The sequence below is a fragment of the Chelonia mydas genome, chromosome 6 (assembly GCF_015237465.2).
Source record: "Chelonia mydas isolate rCheMyd1 chromosome 6, rCheMyd1.pri.v2, whole genome shotgun sequence".
Taxonomy (NCBI): domain Eukaryota; kingdom Metazoa; phylum Chordata; order Testudines; family Cheloniidae; genus Chelonia; species Chelonia mydas.
The window spans coordinates 31,688,150-31,705,883 of NC_051246.2; the positions used below are offsets into that span (position 1 = coordinate 31,688,150).

A 17,734-nucleotide genomic window follows, 5' to 3' on the forward strand; every position below is an offset into this window, starting at 1 on the left:
CAACAATGACATTCGGGAACCTGGTAAGAATATTACATTTTGAACATATTACACATAAAACAAAAGGGTCCCTCTATCATTAGTCAACATTTTGTGGTCAGATCACCCATGTTTAAAAAGGGAACTTAAAAAAAAGAAAATCAGCTTAAAATTTCATTGTGTTATGATGCAGTAGTTATTAAATATAAAATATCTAGAAAATAATAGCAAGAATAAGAGGAACTCAAACAATATTGTTTAGATACTAGTGACCTATTTTGAGCCTATCCTCCCCTCACTTACACCAGTTTTACCTTAATTTTAACTCTTAATTTTAACTTCAATGAAGTTACTCCTGATTTACACTGGTGTAAGTGAGTGGTGAATCTGGCCCTTGAAGTTACTGTTAGACTTAGGGCCAAGAGATGGAAGGAATGTAATTTCCCACAAGAGTTATTTTTGAAAGTTCTCAATGTTTTTGTGAAATTCCTGTAGATTTCATTTCAGGGCAATGTTTTAAACTGCAGTTTTACTGCAAAAATTAGAGAGAAAAATCATAGTGATTCATGAGGATTAAGGTATTTAAAATGAAGACAAGATGCTAGTGATCTTATTCATAAAATATCTTATGCAGTTAATATTGATCATGAAATTCTTATTGCCACAGGTTTTTTTATATTCCATCTGGGCCATATGATTCATACAATAAATGCTGGATCTACAAGGTTATACAGATATACAATCAGTTGTATTAGAAATACAAATTATAAATTTATTTGTATCCATTGAAAAATATGAATAGGTATTACACATTGCAAATGCAAATTTCAAAAGTTGTGGCACTAATTTGCGGTTTGGATTTTGTTTTGGAAAATGATGCCCAAAAGGAATGGTCCTGTTTTGTCTAAATCCACAAAAGGTTCTAATTCTGGCCCTTCTGGAAGCATAATATCAAGTTATTTTACCAGCTGACAAGAAAGTACATGGCTTTTTTTAAGGCTCTTGAAGAGATTGTCTGTCCACTAGCTGACTTAAATGGCAGTCAGTACCCTGAGGTATAAGGTCAGAGGAGGCAATGGCAGCTGGGAAGATTGAATGGAGTGCATAGCTATGGAAAAAAATATTTCAGAACCAGGGACAAGTGTCTGAAACAGATTTCTGGCATGCAAAGGACAGAGCCCATCAGGACAAAAGACCCCAAAATCCTTTCTCTTCTTCCCCAAGTAAACAAGAGTGTTGGCAGAGGAAACTGATCTTCCCTACTGTGATCTCCAACCACCACTACACGAAAAAAGGTAATTCTTAAATAAAAACATGAGGAACCCTTATCCTGCCTATCCATCTTCTGTTGTAGCAGCTCTTCGGCTGGTAACCCCAGTGCAGGCAGACAGGAGGACTGGAATCCAAGGAGGGCAGCCCAGGGAGGTAATGAAGTCCCCTCCCATCACTATCAAAGATCTCTGTGCTTCTCTTCCATGGAGCAGGTGTGTAGCATCTTCATTTCCCCCACCACTACCCTGCTCCCACACATTAAATCCCTACTATCATCAGAACTGGTTAGGCTATTATTCCACCTACTTATGCTCATGTGTGGGACTTTCATTTGTCTTCTTATATGTGGGTCTGGTAGTACCATCTACCATTGTGATTGGCTGATCCAGCCCATTAAAAGATCCTGTTTTCAGTTGCCTATAACTTTGCCAAATGTTAAACATTTGTGCTGAATTTTGCCATGCCAGGTTTCTGCCTCAGAATGAAGTTTTTTGGAAATTTTCAGACAAAATGTTCAGTGATTTCTGAGAATGGAGCTAAGGAAAAATACATTGTTTTGCCCATGTTACAAAGTTCTGGTGACCTTTTCTTTTAAAAGCTCTAGAGCCCCTATTCTTTAGATGAGAGGCTCAACATTTGGCAGGGTAGTGGCTGTCCCCATGAAAATCCACCCACATTTTGGCTAAATTATAAGCCTTTCAAAAACAGCAGTTCTCACTTTGTTAACACATATTTCTTAGGTTTGTGTAGCTAAATTCCCTGAGGTGTCCATCCACACTAAGCATGCTGCAGCCTGGGGCTGTGCAGGACTTTTCTTACAATTGCAGCTCTGGGCTGTTACAGGCCATGCTGGGTCTCGGTCCAGCCACCAAATCTGAGGGCAGGGAGACTCTCTCTCCTGTGCTCTCAATGACCTCCCTGCTGGGCCCAGGAAGTGTAGAGGAAGAAGCTGATTTTAATGCAGCGGGGACAAGAACAAAACCTGCAGGAGGAGGCAGGGGAAGTGGATTGGGACAAGGATCCCCTCGGGGATGGGGGTGGAAACTGGGACTGGAGGCTAGCAGGGATGGGGAGAGGGAAACTGGGGCTGGGAATTGGAATAGTAATGGATACCATGACTGGCATTTGGAGCCTGCAGTAAAGATTGGGCTTAGGAGGGTAGAATAGAACTGAGATCCAGGGTGGAGAGACTGGATCTGGCAGGGCCAGGAAACTGGGACTAGGAACTGGGGAGGGACTAGGGGACAGGGAAACTGGGAACCAGTGGGAGCGGGGCATGAGATCGGTTGAGTAGCCAGGGAGGATGACTGGAATTGAAAACTTTTGGCGTGTGAGGAAGGAGCTGAGGGGGGGAGTGGAGATAGATCTGACAAGGAGATAAGGTGTGGGGGGAGAACTGGATCTGCCTGGGCAAAGAGACTAGGACAAGGAACTGGGGAAATGGACACAGATTGAATGAGGAGCCAGGGACGGATACTAGGACTGAGAGTCAGTGGTGATGGGAAATATGGGAAACAGCTGCTAGAGCTCAGGATGGGAGAGAGACAGACAGATCGGATGAGGAGTCAGGAAAGGGGTAGAGTGGAGACTAGGACTGGCTAAGATACTAGGGCAAAGATACTGTGGACTAGTAGCTGGAAATTAGAAATGGCTGGGCAAGGAGACTGAGACTGAAATGACAATCCTGAGGAGTGGAGAAAGGGACTGCCAAGGTGAGGAGAATGGGACTGGGAGGAGCAGCCTGGTGTGGGGAAAAAGACAAGACTGGGACAGGTTGGAGGGGATGGGGCAGAAGGGATCAAGCTTGGGGGAATAGTCAGAAGAGTCTGTGACCACTAGAGCGCACTCCCCCCTCCAGTCCTGGAATGGAACCCAGGATTCCTGAGGCTCATCATTGTTCTACAAAGCATCCCATCCTCCTCTAGTGATGGTCCACATAGAAGATGACAATCTACTGTATCAGTTACTCCACTAGGTCAAGGGGAGAGATCTGTGGGGTGGATCTAAAGGTTCCAAGCCTGCTGATGACCCAGGTGTCTCAATATGATGCTACATGATGGAATTGCTGAAGACCCTCAGGAATCCTGGATTCCATTCTAGGCTCTGAAGGGGAGTGTGCTCTAGTGGGCGCAGACTCTTCTGCTCTGTTGCTGGAAGTACTTTTCCAAGATCTGAAGAAGAGCTCTGTGTGGCTCAAAAGCTTGTCTCTCTGACCAACAGAAATTGGTCCAATAAAACATATTACCTCACGTACCCTGTTAAGATCCTATGGTATTCTTTATAATGCTAATTTCAGTATCCTGGCTAATTATTCTTTTTCAGTTAAAATTCAACAACTTCAAAATGTTGAGAATTTACAAGTTCCATTACATCTTTAAAAAATTTCCCAAAAAATTCTAGTATGGAATGAGATGCTTCGCAATAAATGTGTGGTATTGCTAAATTATAAAGTGCAATTCTGCATTTAAGAAAGAAGACTTGAGGACTCTCAGATAATATGTTGATCTATGAGATCATGTGAGCATTGATGAGCCTATAGTGTCATTACATGGAATCATGGGAAAACCTCTCTTTATTGCCTTAAGTCAGGGCTAGAATTAATTGTATTTAACCAATATCTTGTAAAGTACAAAATCGCCAGCAGATTTCCCTCCTCCTCCTCCTTTTAATCAACAATTTCTCTCCTTCTCAGAAAAAAAAGATCATTAGTTTCTAGTTTTTTGTTGTTGTTGTTGTTGTTTTTTAAAAAGCAAAATAAGGATAGAGGAAAAGAGACCAAGTGTTTATGTTTATATAGTAGAATCTAAAATAACACTAAATAATATAAATCAGCACCATATTTTGAGGGAAACATTACTGCTTATTGTAATATTTGTTATGTCCCTTTAAACCAATTATATATGATAGTTAGCTAATGTTTGTGCAGCACCTTGCACATGTAAAGTACTATACAAGTGAAAGATGTTCCATATTTTAGAAGTCACTGCCATAAGTTTCATGATTTTATTATACCTCCCAGGCAACTGGGGAACTTTACTGAAGCAGAAAGAAAAAAGGTTTTTCTTCTGAGTAAAGATTAAAACTAATAGTGACTTCTAAGATATGGAACATCTCTTTCACTTCTGTAGCACTTTACACATGCAAGGTGCTGCACAAATATTAGCTAACTGAGTCTCTCAACCCTCTGGGAAGCTTGCTTGCTCCTGTGAGCCTCAACACAACCGTGAGGGGGAGCATCACCACTGTACAGATAAAAAACCAGAGATAGAGAAGGCAATGGCCATATTCCGCCAACCTGGCTCATATTGAGTAGTACAATACCTTACTCCACAAGTAGTTCCATTAATTTCTCTGGAGCTACTTGATGAGTAAGGCATTGCGCAGCATCCGTAAAGTGACAGAACCTAGCCCAAAGTGACTTGCCAACTCCTCACAGCAAGTCACTAGGAGAGCTGGGGGCAGAGTTTAGGACTTGCTACCTCCTAACCTGTTAGTCAGTCTCCCAGACCTTGCTGCCTCTCATAAAGGTAATCTGCACAGCATTTGACTCCTTAAACTCCATTTTACTTGAGTCAAGTGCATAGGAGTTGTAAAATGAGTTTAAATAATGTTTGCCACAAAAGTCTATTTATTTATACTCATATTCAAATTTATATTCATTTAAATTTGTACTGGTGTGAAGATAGGATTTAAAAACTTATGTTAAAGGAAATACAAATAATTTTATTAAATTGTTGTGACTTACGACAAGAATATCTGACCAGATAAAACACTGATCTTGAAGGATTAAAGTAGAATTAAACACTCATTTGGAGGTTAATTTGGAGAGGATTGGTGCACTTCAAAGCCATCAGGCCAAATACTGACTTCATTAGAGTCAATGGCAAAACCTCTGTAACTTTAATGGAGAGTTTGTCTCATTGGATTTTCAAAGTAAAATATTAGACCATAAAAAGGACCCTGGGTCTGATCTCACACCAGTTTTACTCTAGTTTAACTCCATTAGCTCCAGTCAATATACTTCTGAAAAATACTAGTAAAGGCCATCCTTCTTCTAGAGTCAATGAGATCAGAATCAAGCCCTCATGAAACAGTAAACCAGTCTCACTCCTATTATAATCACATGCTAAATGGACTTTTCTGATTCCTGAAGTCTTATTAGTCACTCACATGTTTTGCAGCATCCCTCTAGAAAGGGCACAACATAACCTCCAATCTAAACAAAAAAGAAAAACAAAAACGTTAGAATAATTTCTTAATCGTAGCACCTATATACCAACGCTAGTAGAGGTGACTTCCCTTATTCTATCCTGATCTACAATTCCATGCAACCTCATTAATTGCAATGGTTTGGATCAGGGAAGAAATTGGTCTTAAATGATCTAACCTGAGTCTATTAACACATGTGAATATTCAGTAGCTGTCATTAAATATCATCATCCACCAACAGTTATCAGAGTGGTACCTGAACAGAACTTAGAACAGAAAAGAACTGTGGGATCTCAGATTCTATCATGTGATTCTTGAAAGTAAATGTTGATTCTTTGTAGAGCACAGTTATGGTCACAGAAAACTGATCTTGAGTTAATTCTCGTAAAAAAGAAATCTCTGCTCAACAAAAGGCCCATTCTAGCCACGGCTCACTGTCTTTGACACTATAAGATGGAGCACCAACTGGTGTAAAGTAGACAGAATAATTACAGTCTATGTCAAAGCATTCTCAAATAATTTCACTGGCGTACTGGCTCAGTTACAGTGTCCAATTTCACTCCTACAAGCCATAGTGATCTCTCCAACCTTGTTTCTTCATCAGGTCTCTTACATGGTGATCACCGAAAAAATACTGAAACTTTCTTGCTTTCTCAAAAACTCCAAAAGATGAAAGAAGGAGAAGACTTTTCTACTAACTTGACTTTTGCTAAACCCTCTTTGCTCTTCTACGTCTGCCATTTTAGGGGCTAGAATGGAAAATATCTTCTACCTAACTGGGCCTCATTTTTCTGATGGACCACTCCATTCCTGTCATCTAGGAAGGGGTATTACAGATACATAGTTCCTATAAGACTGTTCCCTGGTTTAGTACCCTCCCACGCACACCCCACCACAGAATTAAGAGAGAACTATACAAGATTGTTCCATACAGTATATCTTCTGGTTACTTTGTCCAGCCTAATTTTATGCATTCAGACCAATGGAGGTTTCATGACCTCCCTTCATCTGCAAGACTATACCACAGTTTCATACATCTTACTATTGGGAAGATTTTCCTGATATTCAGCCTAAATTCTCCATCATTTTTATGAGCTAAATTGCCATATACAGTAAGTCAGTTAGAAAAGAGACGTCTATGACTGTCATGACCCAGTGTCCCCAGCAACCACACTCCAACCCTCCATCTGGCAGTAGGGTTGCCAGGCATCCGGTTTTCAAGGAAGATCCGCATGCTGTCCCCTCCTCCAGCGCCGCCTCCGCAGCTCACATTGGCTGGGAACCATGGCCAATGGCAGCTGCAGGGGCAGCACCTGCAGGCATGAGGGCAGCGCATGGAACCTCCCTGGCTGCACATGCACCTAGGGGCCGGACATAGCGGCCGCTTCTGGGAGCAGTGTGGAGCCAGGGCAGGCAGGGAGCCTGCCTTAGCTCTGCTGCACCATCAACTGGGAGCCAACTGAGGTAAGTGCCGCCTGGCCAGAGCCCGCACCCCAACCCCCTGCTCCAGTCGGAACCCCCTCCTGCACCCAAACCCCCTTTCAGTCCCAGCATCCCCACCCTCACCACAACCCCCTGTCCTAGGTCAGAGCCCCCTCCCGCACCCAAACTCCCAGGGCCTGCACCCCACACCCCATCCCACACTCCAAACCCCTCAGCTCCAGCCCAGAGCCCCGTCCTGAACCCAAAACCCCTCATCCCCAGCCCCACCCCAGAGCCCAAAGCCCCTGCCAGAGCTTGCACCCCTCCCGCACCTCAACCCGCTGCCCCAGCCCTGAGCCCATTCCTGCATTCCAAACCCCTTGGCCCTAGTCCAGAGCCCCTTCCTGCACACCAAACCCCTCATCCCCAGCCCCACCCCATAGCCCACACCTCCAGCTGGAGACTTCACCCCCTCCTGCACCCCAACCCCCTGCCCCAGCCCAGTGAAAGCGAGCGAGGGTGGGGGACAGTAAGCAATGGAGGGAGGGGGGCTGGAGTGAGTGGGGGTAGGGTCTCAGAGAAGGGGCAGGGGCAGGGCAAGGGTGTTCCGTTTTGTGCAATTAGAAAGTTGGCAACCCTATCTGGCAGCCTACTAACAATAATTTACCTGGGACCCACAAAGTCCAGTTCCAGTATGAAGCTCCAGTCCTGAGGTCTGATTGGCAGAGTCCCAGAGTGGCTGAATGGCCCAGTTGCTTTCCTTAAGCCAACAGCAGGAACAGGAAGCTGTCTGAGCAACTGGGTTCCACCCTGCTGTGTACTGTGTGCTACCTGCTCCCCTGTCTTGATTTCCTGGCATCCTGAGCTGTCTTGACAAATGGCATATGATTTGTGGTTCCTGATCTCCAGTTTTTCTCCTGCCTCTGACCCCCTGCTATGCTGACCAAGCCAACTCTTGACTCTTATCTCGTGGGTATAGACACATGACTCTGGCTATTAGGTCTGGTCACCCATGACCCAGCTGTGACAATGATCAAACCCAGAAGTGCTTACAGGTTTGGACAGCTGTGTCCGGCTAAGCTTGGCATTACAAACCTGCTTGAAAGGGGGACATATCCTCTCAAAATATGGAATGTCCATTACAGTTTTGTAGCTCAGGAAGCTTACTGACCCAGCGAATGTGCAGGCAAAGGTTTTGTATAGTTAGAGTAGTTAGAGCAGTCGACATTTTGCTTTTAAAGATCTAAGCAGACACAATAATTTTTCCCCTTTTTGAGATGATTGGAAGACTTTCGAACTGTCAAAAATAAAACTTCAAATGCAAATACAAACCATAACAATGAAATAAACTGTCTAAAAAACACTGACCTTCACACATTCAGTTTCATTAAAGGGTGGGCAGCTGATGGAAGATGTAATTAAAACCGGTCCTACTGTTGTGGTTGTGCAGTCATACTTGACACAGTTTGAAATCCAAGTAGTACCGGGCTGTTTAAACATTGTAAAATATCACCATCATCAGAACTTGGGACAAGACGTCACAAGGTGTTATTTTTATTTTTTAAAACAATGCAATTAAACACAGTCCTATCTGAATTAACACAAAGAAACCTCCTGAAAAATACAATTTAGATGGAACTTTTTAAGCATAAAATTATACTGAGGATCACTAAAACGCGTAATCAAGGTGTAATCTATTTCAGTGACACAGCAAGAGAGCCTATTTTCTATTTGGTTTTACATTTTTTTTTTTGAAAGAGGCATCAGTTCAATTATTATTGTTGAAACATATATGCATAAGGCCAAATATGTCCTTCAATGCACATGCAATGTGAACCATGCCCAAGTCAGATGTCAGAATTTGGATATAGTATCTAGTTAACTTTTGGGTCACTTCTCAGTATTTTCAAAGGTAAATTTTTTTTTTTTTTACAAAAACTTACCTTAAAATTGGAGACTGTCCCATTGCTGAAAGTGTGGAGACAAGATACATTCTTACAGTGACCACAGCAGGTTGTTAAATCTTTTGGAGGCTCATATACTTGATTCTGCAAATATCAAACATGTTATTCCTGCTATATAACAAGACAGAGAATAGATATTATAATTGTTTTTAATATATTGATACCACGTTAGCGTCACGGGTTAGATTTTTCAGGCTGGTGTGAAGCTTTTAGAATTATTATTGTACATTTCAGTCTACAGCTTATACACTCACTTTTTATAAGATGTTACTGAGCTTGATCCAGCTTTCACTGCCATCAATGCGAAGAGACTGACTTTGAGAGATGAACTGGGCCCTTTACAATTTTTAAATAGTGCATGTGACTGCTTATCCAATAATCAATGTGCTTTTGAATTCTGATGTATTACAAATTGTAATCAATATATATTCAGGAAAATTCACACACCAAAGACATAGAAAAAGACTTTTGCTGTGGATTAATTCACAGTATTTTGTACAGAGACAACATGAGACTTTGGATGTGTGGGGGATGGGGATGGGGGGTTATATAGTCCATTTTTACAGGATTTCTAGTAAAGTTTTTCTTCATTTTTACAAATATTCAGCTAGAGCCAATTTCTAGTTGGTATTTGCTCACCCCAAAGAAGCTGAGGCTAGAGGGGAAAGTGGGGTAGTAGTGTTCTATTTCTTCTTTATGAATTTATACCTCTCATCATGGTATCTTAGTGTTACACATCAGTACTGGCTCTTCTGAAACCAGAGATGGGCTCTTATGAAACCAGTTCTGAGCACCCTTGCATTCTGTGGAAGCTCAGATCCTCATCTGAACTTTCAAGCTAGGTCCTACTTCTATAATGGGCCAGTGCAAAAACCCTATGTAAGCAGCCCTGAGGAAGTCAAGCTCTAAATGTGGATCTAAACTTTGTGGCAAAGGCTAATCCCAACTCATAGAGTGGCTGATCCACATGTCCTCCATGAGTAGAATTGAACAGGATTATTCTGGGGTGAGGTCTAGGGTTCAAACGTTAAGTCTGCTTAGTTTACCATGCATATTCTATGATCTAGCCAGCCACAGCCTCCTATACCCCCAACTCATGCAGATTACTTTTGCAATAATAATTTGCACAGGAAAGCACTGGATAGGTCTAGGCCATCCAGCATACAGAAGCACTAAGTTTGCTGCATTAATGGGGTCCAGAGTTTGACCTTAAGTTTACATTATTATTAACATTACACAGTTTTAATCAGAAGAGCTACAATAGATCATTAAGGAAGGAGCTCACAGTTGGTTAATCTCAGCACCCAGTTCCTATGAATATAATTTAATTACCAATGAAAACTCATAGTTTAATCAAGATTACCAAACACAATATGAATGTTTAAAATTCAGAATTTCTTACAGCTTCACATTTGATGACACAGTTTATCCAGGAGATATTTATCCGATAGTATTTGGTGGAGGGATCAATCATGTTTGTGCAATAAGAAGTATGACAAATGCCATCAGGTGTGTGTTCCACAACTGTCTGTCCAGGACGCAGTACTCCTCTCTCGTTAGTCAGACACACCTTGTCTCTCACTGCAACAATACATAAAAAATATACAACACACTCACACAAATCACTTTGGTTTTACAACAGCTAAGCAAAACGTAATTTTTATTACAGAGTAACTAGGAAGACAATAGCTAATGTAGTGTTTAATATAACTTTTTTTTTTAAATTGGGGTCAGATCCTCAACTGAAGGAAATTGGCACGGTTCCATTGACTTCAATACAGTGACACCAGTTTACACCAGCTGAGGACCTAGCCCTACAGCTTTAATAAGAATGTTTAATGGCATTCACTACAGCCCCAAAATTGTTCCTACCATAATCATGCCTGAGACGTAGAAATGGATAGAATATTCCATTATAAGGAGCCTTAAAATGTCTATCGGCAAAAGGCCATACAATCAGTGCTTAATTTGTGGCGGGGCTTGCCAGGACTGAGCCCCAGCACCTCTAGGCTTGGCAGTTCATAGCCCCGGCACCTCTGGGCTTGCTGCATCAGTTATGAAAGGAAAACAATTGCTTGAGCCCCAGCACCTCTTTCGTTACAAATTAAGCCCTGTATACACTCCTCTGGCTGTGTGCAGCTGAGTGAAAGGGAGACACATTGAAGTTTATATAATGGAGAAGAATTTCTGACATGCTATCTTATCAGGGTGCAACATAAGAGTTTGAGGCCAAATCCAAAGACCTTCACACATACTGCAGTCTGGAGATCTGCAGGAATTGAAAGTGGAGACCTAACAGATTGCATTTCATGTACAGTGTTGTGCTTTGCATCTGCCCTGTTTCTCTTTGAAACAGGACTGGACCAAAGCAAATTAAACAGTTAATGCATGTCAGCAGGGTGAATGCAGGGAGTAGAGCATGGCAGGCTAGCGCAGGATAAAATCACACCCCAGCTTGCCAAGAACTAAATGTTTGTGTAGACAAGCCCCTAGACCAGAAATAACAACATGTCTTTGCAGCAGGTGCCACTGACTCCATCCAGACAGGCACACACCTGCAACCCTTTAATAGTGGCTTACTGAGTGCCTTGTGGGAATTCCTGCTCCACAGGGCAGCACAAGTTTGAGGCTCTTCTGGCCCCATTCTGTACTTTCTGAGATTGATTCTGCACAGTTTTGAGCACTGTGACTTCCATCCTGCAAAGTACTTATGCACATACTTAACTTGCAGCACCTGTGCAGCAGTCTCATAATGGATCAATGGAACTACTCAAGGGCTAGAAGTGAAGTATATTCTTTACATGCTTTGCTGGGCTGGGGCTAGTGCTCAGTACTGCAGGACTGAGCCCTGTGAAGAGAAATATGCTGCTTAAATTCGCTGTTCATCAGCATCTCACCACTGCCTCCAACTCATGTCCTCGATTGCCCTGCCCTGCTCTCCTGCTGTGGGAATTATTTCCAGGTATGCAGTAGGAGACTGTGCACAACTCTACAGTTAGTGAGAGAGCCTAACATGTACCCTCCTTTTCCTCTACTTCATCCCACAACCCTAGGTGTGGGTTATTTCAGTGAATTCTCTCCCCCCAGTGCCATGCGTCAGAAGTGAATGCATGGTCCATAGCAGGTGAGCCACCCTTAGCACTGTAGGGGATATGTCTTTGACACAAACTCTTCTCCTACTTACCGCACTTGTACTTAATACAGCCACAAACATTTTCTGTGCTGTTCTGAAACTGGTCATCTATCTGCAGTTTCTCCCCCTATCCACACAAAAGAAAAAAAGATAATGTGATGTCACAAACAAGTGTTTGTCTGTTTGATTTTTCTCACTTAAACTTTCACTTCAGGGCTAAGTAGCATAGTCAATACACTAGTCTTTAACCCTTGAAGCCTTGTCTGGAATCTGACTTTGGTCACCCACAAGTGAAAATTACTTTAGTGGCTGTGACTTAGTGGACATTTGTTTATGCCTCCAAAGTGAGAATGATTACAGTATAAGAAGAGTTCAAAACTGAAGTGGAAAGACCATGGCAGGTCAAGAGGGTGAAATCCAGTGGCACACTCGTTAATGGAAGTCTGCCTACTGTCTAGGCCATGTCATTTGCTGGGATAACTCCACTGATGTGAATGGAATTACACAAGCAGAGAATATGATCCTACATTTTACATTGGCCAATTTTCTTTCATATGCACTAAGATTAATCAAATTCATCCTTTCCTCCCCCCCGCAACAAACCTCTAAAAACCTATTAATAACAGCTTTATTGTTAGCTTTTTCTATATAGTTAGACTATAATATTTCATGGAAAGAAAAATACTATTTGTTCATTAAGATGTCAAATTACATTTGTTATTGATTATTCCAAGGATAATACATTTTTCTGGATAAAATAATCACAGTGAATTCAAAATGTATTTATCCCGCAAAGTATTTAAGCATGTGCTGAACCTTAAGCACATGAGAAGAATGCACATAAGCTGTCCCATTGAAACATGACTGTTTTACTGAATCAGAGCCTGATGTTTAAAAAACACTGACATATTCATCATGACAGGATAGTATTAAATTAATGATCATTTAAGTGTTTAATTTCTTTCAGAATAAAGGCCAAATGCTGCCCTCTGATGTGTACATGCAATTCCCATGTATGTATATTTCAGAGCAGGATTTGATCCTAAAAGAGAAAAGCAAATTGATACTTGATAGTCATTTTAGTCTGCATGATATTTTTCTCTTAGATTTTAAACCATGTTTCGAATAACAACTGAAATGTTCATGACTAACATTTCAACTATATTATACCATAATTATCTAATCTATCCACTAAAGCAATTTGAAAAGAGGAGAAGATAAAGAAGATCATCATCATTTAGTGACACTTTAAATATTTTTGCCAAGAAAATTCTAAAATAATTCATTTTAACAGGATGGATTCCATACCAGTTTGCACTGAGGTTTAGCGATTGTATCACATGCACACTCTAAAATAAAACAGAAATTATCATTCAGAAAAGTATCTTGCCATTTGCATTAAAACAAAAAAAAGTGTCAAACAGCACCATATAGTCACTACAGAAGCCCTGCTGGCTTTTGAAACATCTCCTGCTGAACCCAATACTGTGGAGACAAACTGCACTTGACTTCTCTTCCAGCCTGACCCCCAATCCCAAGTAACTGGATCCCATAGACCACTTTGCCGTGTAGCTATTAGAACTACTTATTTTACGATCTCTCTGAAAAAAAGAAAAAATCTGGTAGATTAAAAGATTACTTGCTTTGAGCTGGCTACTCCTCATTTCATCTGCGCACCAGCACCTCTCCATGGGAGACATATCCAAAACAGCCTGCACCCTGGGCAGGTTAACAGCTGAATAACTTTGATTATTTTGTAGCCTTCAGGCTAAAAGGCCACAGAGATCTTGCCAGCTCAACAGGATCTAACACAGTTAAAATGAAAACAGATCATTTTACCACATGTACGATATGGACAACACTTTTCTGGGCTCCAAACTTCCACCAAAGACATCCCCACTGCACAGTCAAATTCATGGCAACGATAAGTTTCACAAACTAAAAAAAAGAAAAAAATACCTTAAACATGTGGTCCTATTTTTTTTTTTTTGATGAACAGAAATACAAACCACAGGAAATGAATTGCTCACTCATGAAAAGCTCTGGAGAACTCTGGGGTAGGATGGGGTGGGGTGGGGAGTTGTATTTAAAATTGTTTTACAAGGCTCCGCGTTGATCTTGATCAATCTCCACTGTACAGTGCCAGGAATGACCAATACCCATACATGACATAGGTGTGTGGATGCTGCTTTATGAACATGAAACTTTAAACATGACAAGTGTATAGGTTCAGCACTGGAGAGGACAGATTATATGCCCAACAGGAGAGATATATCTATTCCACCAATTATAGCACTGAACATTTATTACTAGGAAATTCAGTGCAGTGACTCTACTATTTTCATTTAAGAATCACCAAAAAAAAAATAAAAATCAAATCAACTTACCACACTGGTATGCAGGGCAACATCTATCCGTAGTGTTGCCATCCACAGTAAGCACTTCTCCTTCCTGACATTTTGGTATCTGATCAGAGCAAACCCCACATGCTGAAGAAGACATATTTAAATACAAGAAAGGAAGGGAACTGAAAATGTTATTGAGACATAGCACACAAGATCTTACTAACTGTAACTGTATTTTGCCTGCTGAGTCACTCAGCTGTCTTACGGCACCCTCAGTCTGCCTGAACATAAATACAGCACACCCTAGCCATAACTAACCCCTGGGGATGCAAGCCATTTGTTTGTTCTAGCCAGGGGTTCGCTATACTGAAAGAGCACTGCTGGGCTGACACCTCAAGCCCCGCAGCAGGAGTTGAGAGCTCCTCCAGCCCTGGGGCCACAGCCTGAGCAGACAGCTCTCTGCCACCCACCGCAGCCCTGGGGCCAGAGGAGCTCTCAGCTCCCTGTTGCAGCGGTGGGGCTCCAGGTGGGATCCAGGGACCAGGTTTGCAATAGCCCAAGGTTCGTAGTTGTGAAAGGCTTTATTGTGAGGAAATCTTTGGTTCTCAACAAAAGGCTTTATCCCTGACACCTGTTGTATCCTCTTACTTGAACTTGCAGCAAAACCACAGTATTGAATTTTTGGTATCACAGGCATTTCTAGTTGAAAGATTTATGATGTCAAACATAGGCCAAAGGACAACAGGTTGTGCAGGAGAAAGCTCCACACTCAACACACAGCTTCCATGCTAACAGAGTGAGCACAGAAAACTGTCAGCAATGAAAATTCCTTTGGTACAAATGTATTTAAGGTTTGTCCCAGGTGGAAGTCCTTACTGAAACCCCAGCTATTTGACAGCTTTTCTTTAATGCCTTAACGGTTGCATGTAGCATACTGTGCCAGAAAGATTCACCCTGTGCTCTACTGAAATCAATAGAGTGCAGAAACAATGAGTATACTTGAGGGACACATACAGGACAGTTTATTGGCTGTACGGCAAAGATCTATACTGCAGCAAGTGGAAATCTTGCATGATGCCAAGAGTGTTATTTTATTATTGTTCTACACCAATGTTTCTCAAACTTATTTGATCAGGCCCCCCTTCTTTGTGTCTGTAATCATTTATGTGCCTCCCCCCCTCCCACTGCAAGTACATATACCGCAACCCAGGTCTGAAGGCAGGGCCACACCAGCAGCAGCACAGAAGTCAGGGTGGCAATGTGAAAAGTGATACTCGTCAATATCACTTTTCACAGCAGACTTAGTGCCACATTGCCACTTCTGCGCTGCTGCTGCCACCCTGCCACCTCCAGGTGAAGAATTGGGGTGGAGGGAGCCTGAGCCCAGGCTGCCTCTCGGTGAGGGAATGGGGGGAAGGAAAGCCCGAGCCCGGGTGGTGGGGCTCCAGCTGTCCCCTTTATCCCTGCCTCACAGGTGTGCACAGCCCTTCTGCATGAGCCCCAGCCACCCAGGGCTGACAGCCAGAGCTCTTAAAAAAATAAAAATTAAAAAAAGCACACTGCTTATGTCTCCCTTGACACATTCCTGTGCCTCCCTTGGCAGCCCCCCGGCATTGGTTGAGAGCCACTGATCTACACTATGCATGGACCCCACTGGCCCAGCCCTCTATCCCCATACAATCATACAGTGCTGTTTTGCAGCTCCCCAAAAACCCCCGCATGGGATGGTGTTTGCCATTTCCCTTGTCCTATAGAGACAACAAACAGTTTTTAAATGGCGTCTGGGCTTTACGCAGCTGTGGTGGGTGCCCCACTGTGGCCTTAAATGATAAATGATTATCCAGTTATCCTGGCCTATATGCTAACATGCACAGTCACATTAAGTGAAGCTATCATACCACATATATAAGATATGCAGCAGGTCCCCTCCACACGAGCAGCAATCAGAGTTTGGTCTTCTCGACAGGTCTGACTCTGCTCCACTGGTTCACACTTGGATGGGTCACATTCTAAAACAAGCACAAAACATTTTTCGTTAAATGTAAATCTTTGGGAAAAAGTATGGTTCTCCCCCTTTCCCATGAGAGCAAAGAGGGGAGGTATTATAGCATCATCAAGGCCAAGCCAATCTCAGAACAACGTATCTATGCATTTAGATTTATGAAATAATAAACCAAAAGGCACCTACATCCCAGACTCTGGACTCTTTTTGTAAATAACTTTCTCTGTAACTGCTCATCTTCATCGCTTCAAGTAAATACACCACAGAGGAAGGTAAGTAGACAACTACATCATGCAAACTGAGTGCAGAAAATAAAGAGAAGGGGAGAACCCAGGAGGAATTCTGCCTCTTCTTACCTAAGACTGGGAGGAGGAGAGCAGCTGAGTGGGGCTCCCTCAGCCATCTGGGTTGAGCAGGACAGTCACAGACAGAATAGCTCAGGACGTAGCACACTCATCAGCAGGCCTTACATTTGAACTAAAGATGGAGCTGCATGTGCTAACCTCAATGCCTGCTTCCAGGCACCAACAGGCAGAGAGGAGACCATAGTTTTGCAACCCCAAGTCACTGGGACATAGCCCTTTAGAGCAGAGGAACACAACTAGGCATGTTAGTCATGCCCTTGCTCAGCACTCCACAGAGTGGTAGGTCACATTTCTGCATGATCCTTGCACAGAAGACTCCTTTGCCAGTGCACCTGCACAAGATGAACTAGAATCCAGCCCTGGGTTTACAAGTGAAAGAGAGCTCTGTATACAGACATAATGATGATATCTGCACTGACATTTTTTCCCTGTGAAACTCCATCCATTTTTGCAAACGGTTTATAGTTTCACTCCAAAATTTTCACACAATGAAATCTTGTAAGAACCTCTAATATGTAGCGCATAAGAATAATTTTGAATATTGCAAAATGCTGTTATAATACAGACATTTCTGCCAAAAATAGTTCTGTTGTATGTTTTTACTTCTTCATAAAATACCTACCACAAGTGTAATTGGGACAACAGGAATCTTCACGATAGTAAGTGACTAGCTTTTCCAAGCCCTTACATTCAGGGATAAAGGATTCACAAAAGCTCTGATTACAAACTATTTAAAAAAAAACACACACAAAAAAGAAATGATGAACTTCTACAATATTCAGTACAGGTCTCTTATGTTAAATGGAAAACATCAAGTTGTGTTTCTGGTTCATTGTTAAAGAACCCCAAATAATAATAAAACACATGCAAAAAGGCTAATAGTGGGATTTTCAAAAGGGCTCAGCATTAGCCTAACTCTCACTGGAAGCAGAGTTAGGCTAGAGCTGAGCACTTGTGAAAATCCAACTTTAAAAATCTATTCCCCATGGAGAACTCTTTGCAACAATCTGATCTCAATCCCTCATAGGCATCAACAATGATAG

At 42.1% G+C, this 17,734-nt stretch overlaps 1 protein-coding gene across 2 annotated transcripts in view; it reads right to left on the reverse strand.

The window, feature by feature from the left end:
* The window catches only part of OTOG (otogelin), a 159,242-nt gene that overhangs the window by 6,958 nt on the left and 134,550 nt on the right, over window positions 1–17,734 (reverse strand). For both annotated transcript variants that reach the window (XM_043548942.1, XM_043548941.1), the window contains 10 exons: window positions 17,314–17,418; window positions 16,223–16,333; window positions 14,367–14,468; window positions 13,819–13,917; window positions 13,288–13,328; window positions 12,031–12,106; window positions 10,249–10,427; window positions 8,826–8,930; window positions 8,251–8,370; window positions 5,422–5,467 (listed from right to left, as the gene is read on the reverse strand). In XM_043548942.1, coding sequence (XP_043404877.1) covers window positions 5,422–5,467; window positions 8,251–8,370; window positions 8,826–8,930; window positions 10,249–10,427; window positions 12,031–12,106; window positions 13,288–13,328; window positions 13,819–13,917; window positions 14,367–14,468; window positions 16,223–16,333; window positions 17,314–17,418 — 984 coding nt within the window. The remainder of the gene's footprint in view (window positions 1–5,421; window positions 5,468–8,250; window positions 8,371–8,825; window positions 8,931–10,248; window positions 10,428–12,030; window positions 12,107–13,287; window positions 13,329–13,818; window positions 13,918–14,366; window positions 14,469–16,222; window positions 16,334–17,313; window positions 17,419–17,734) is intronic.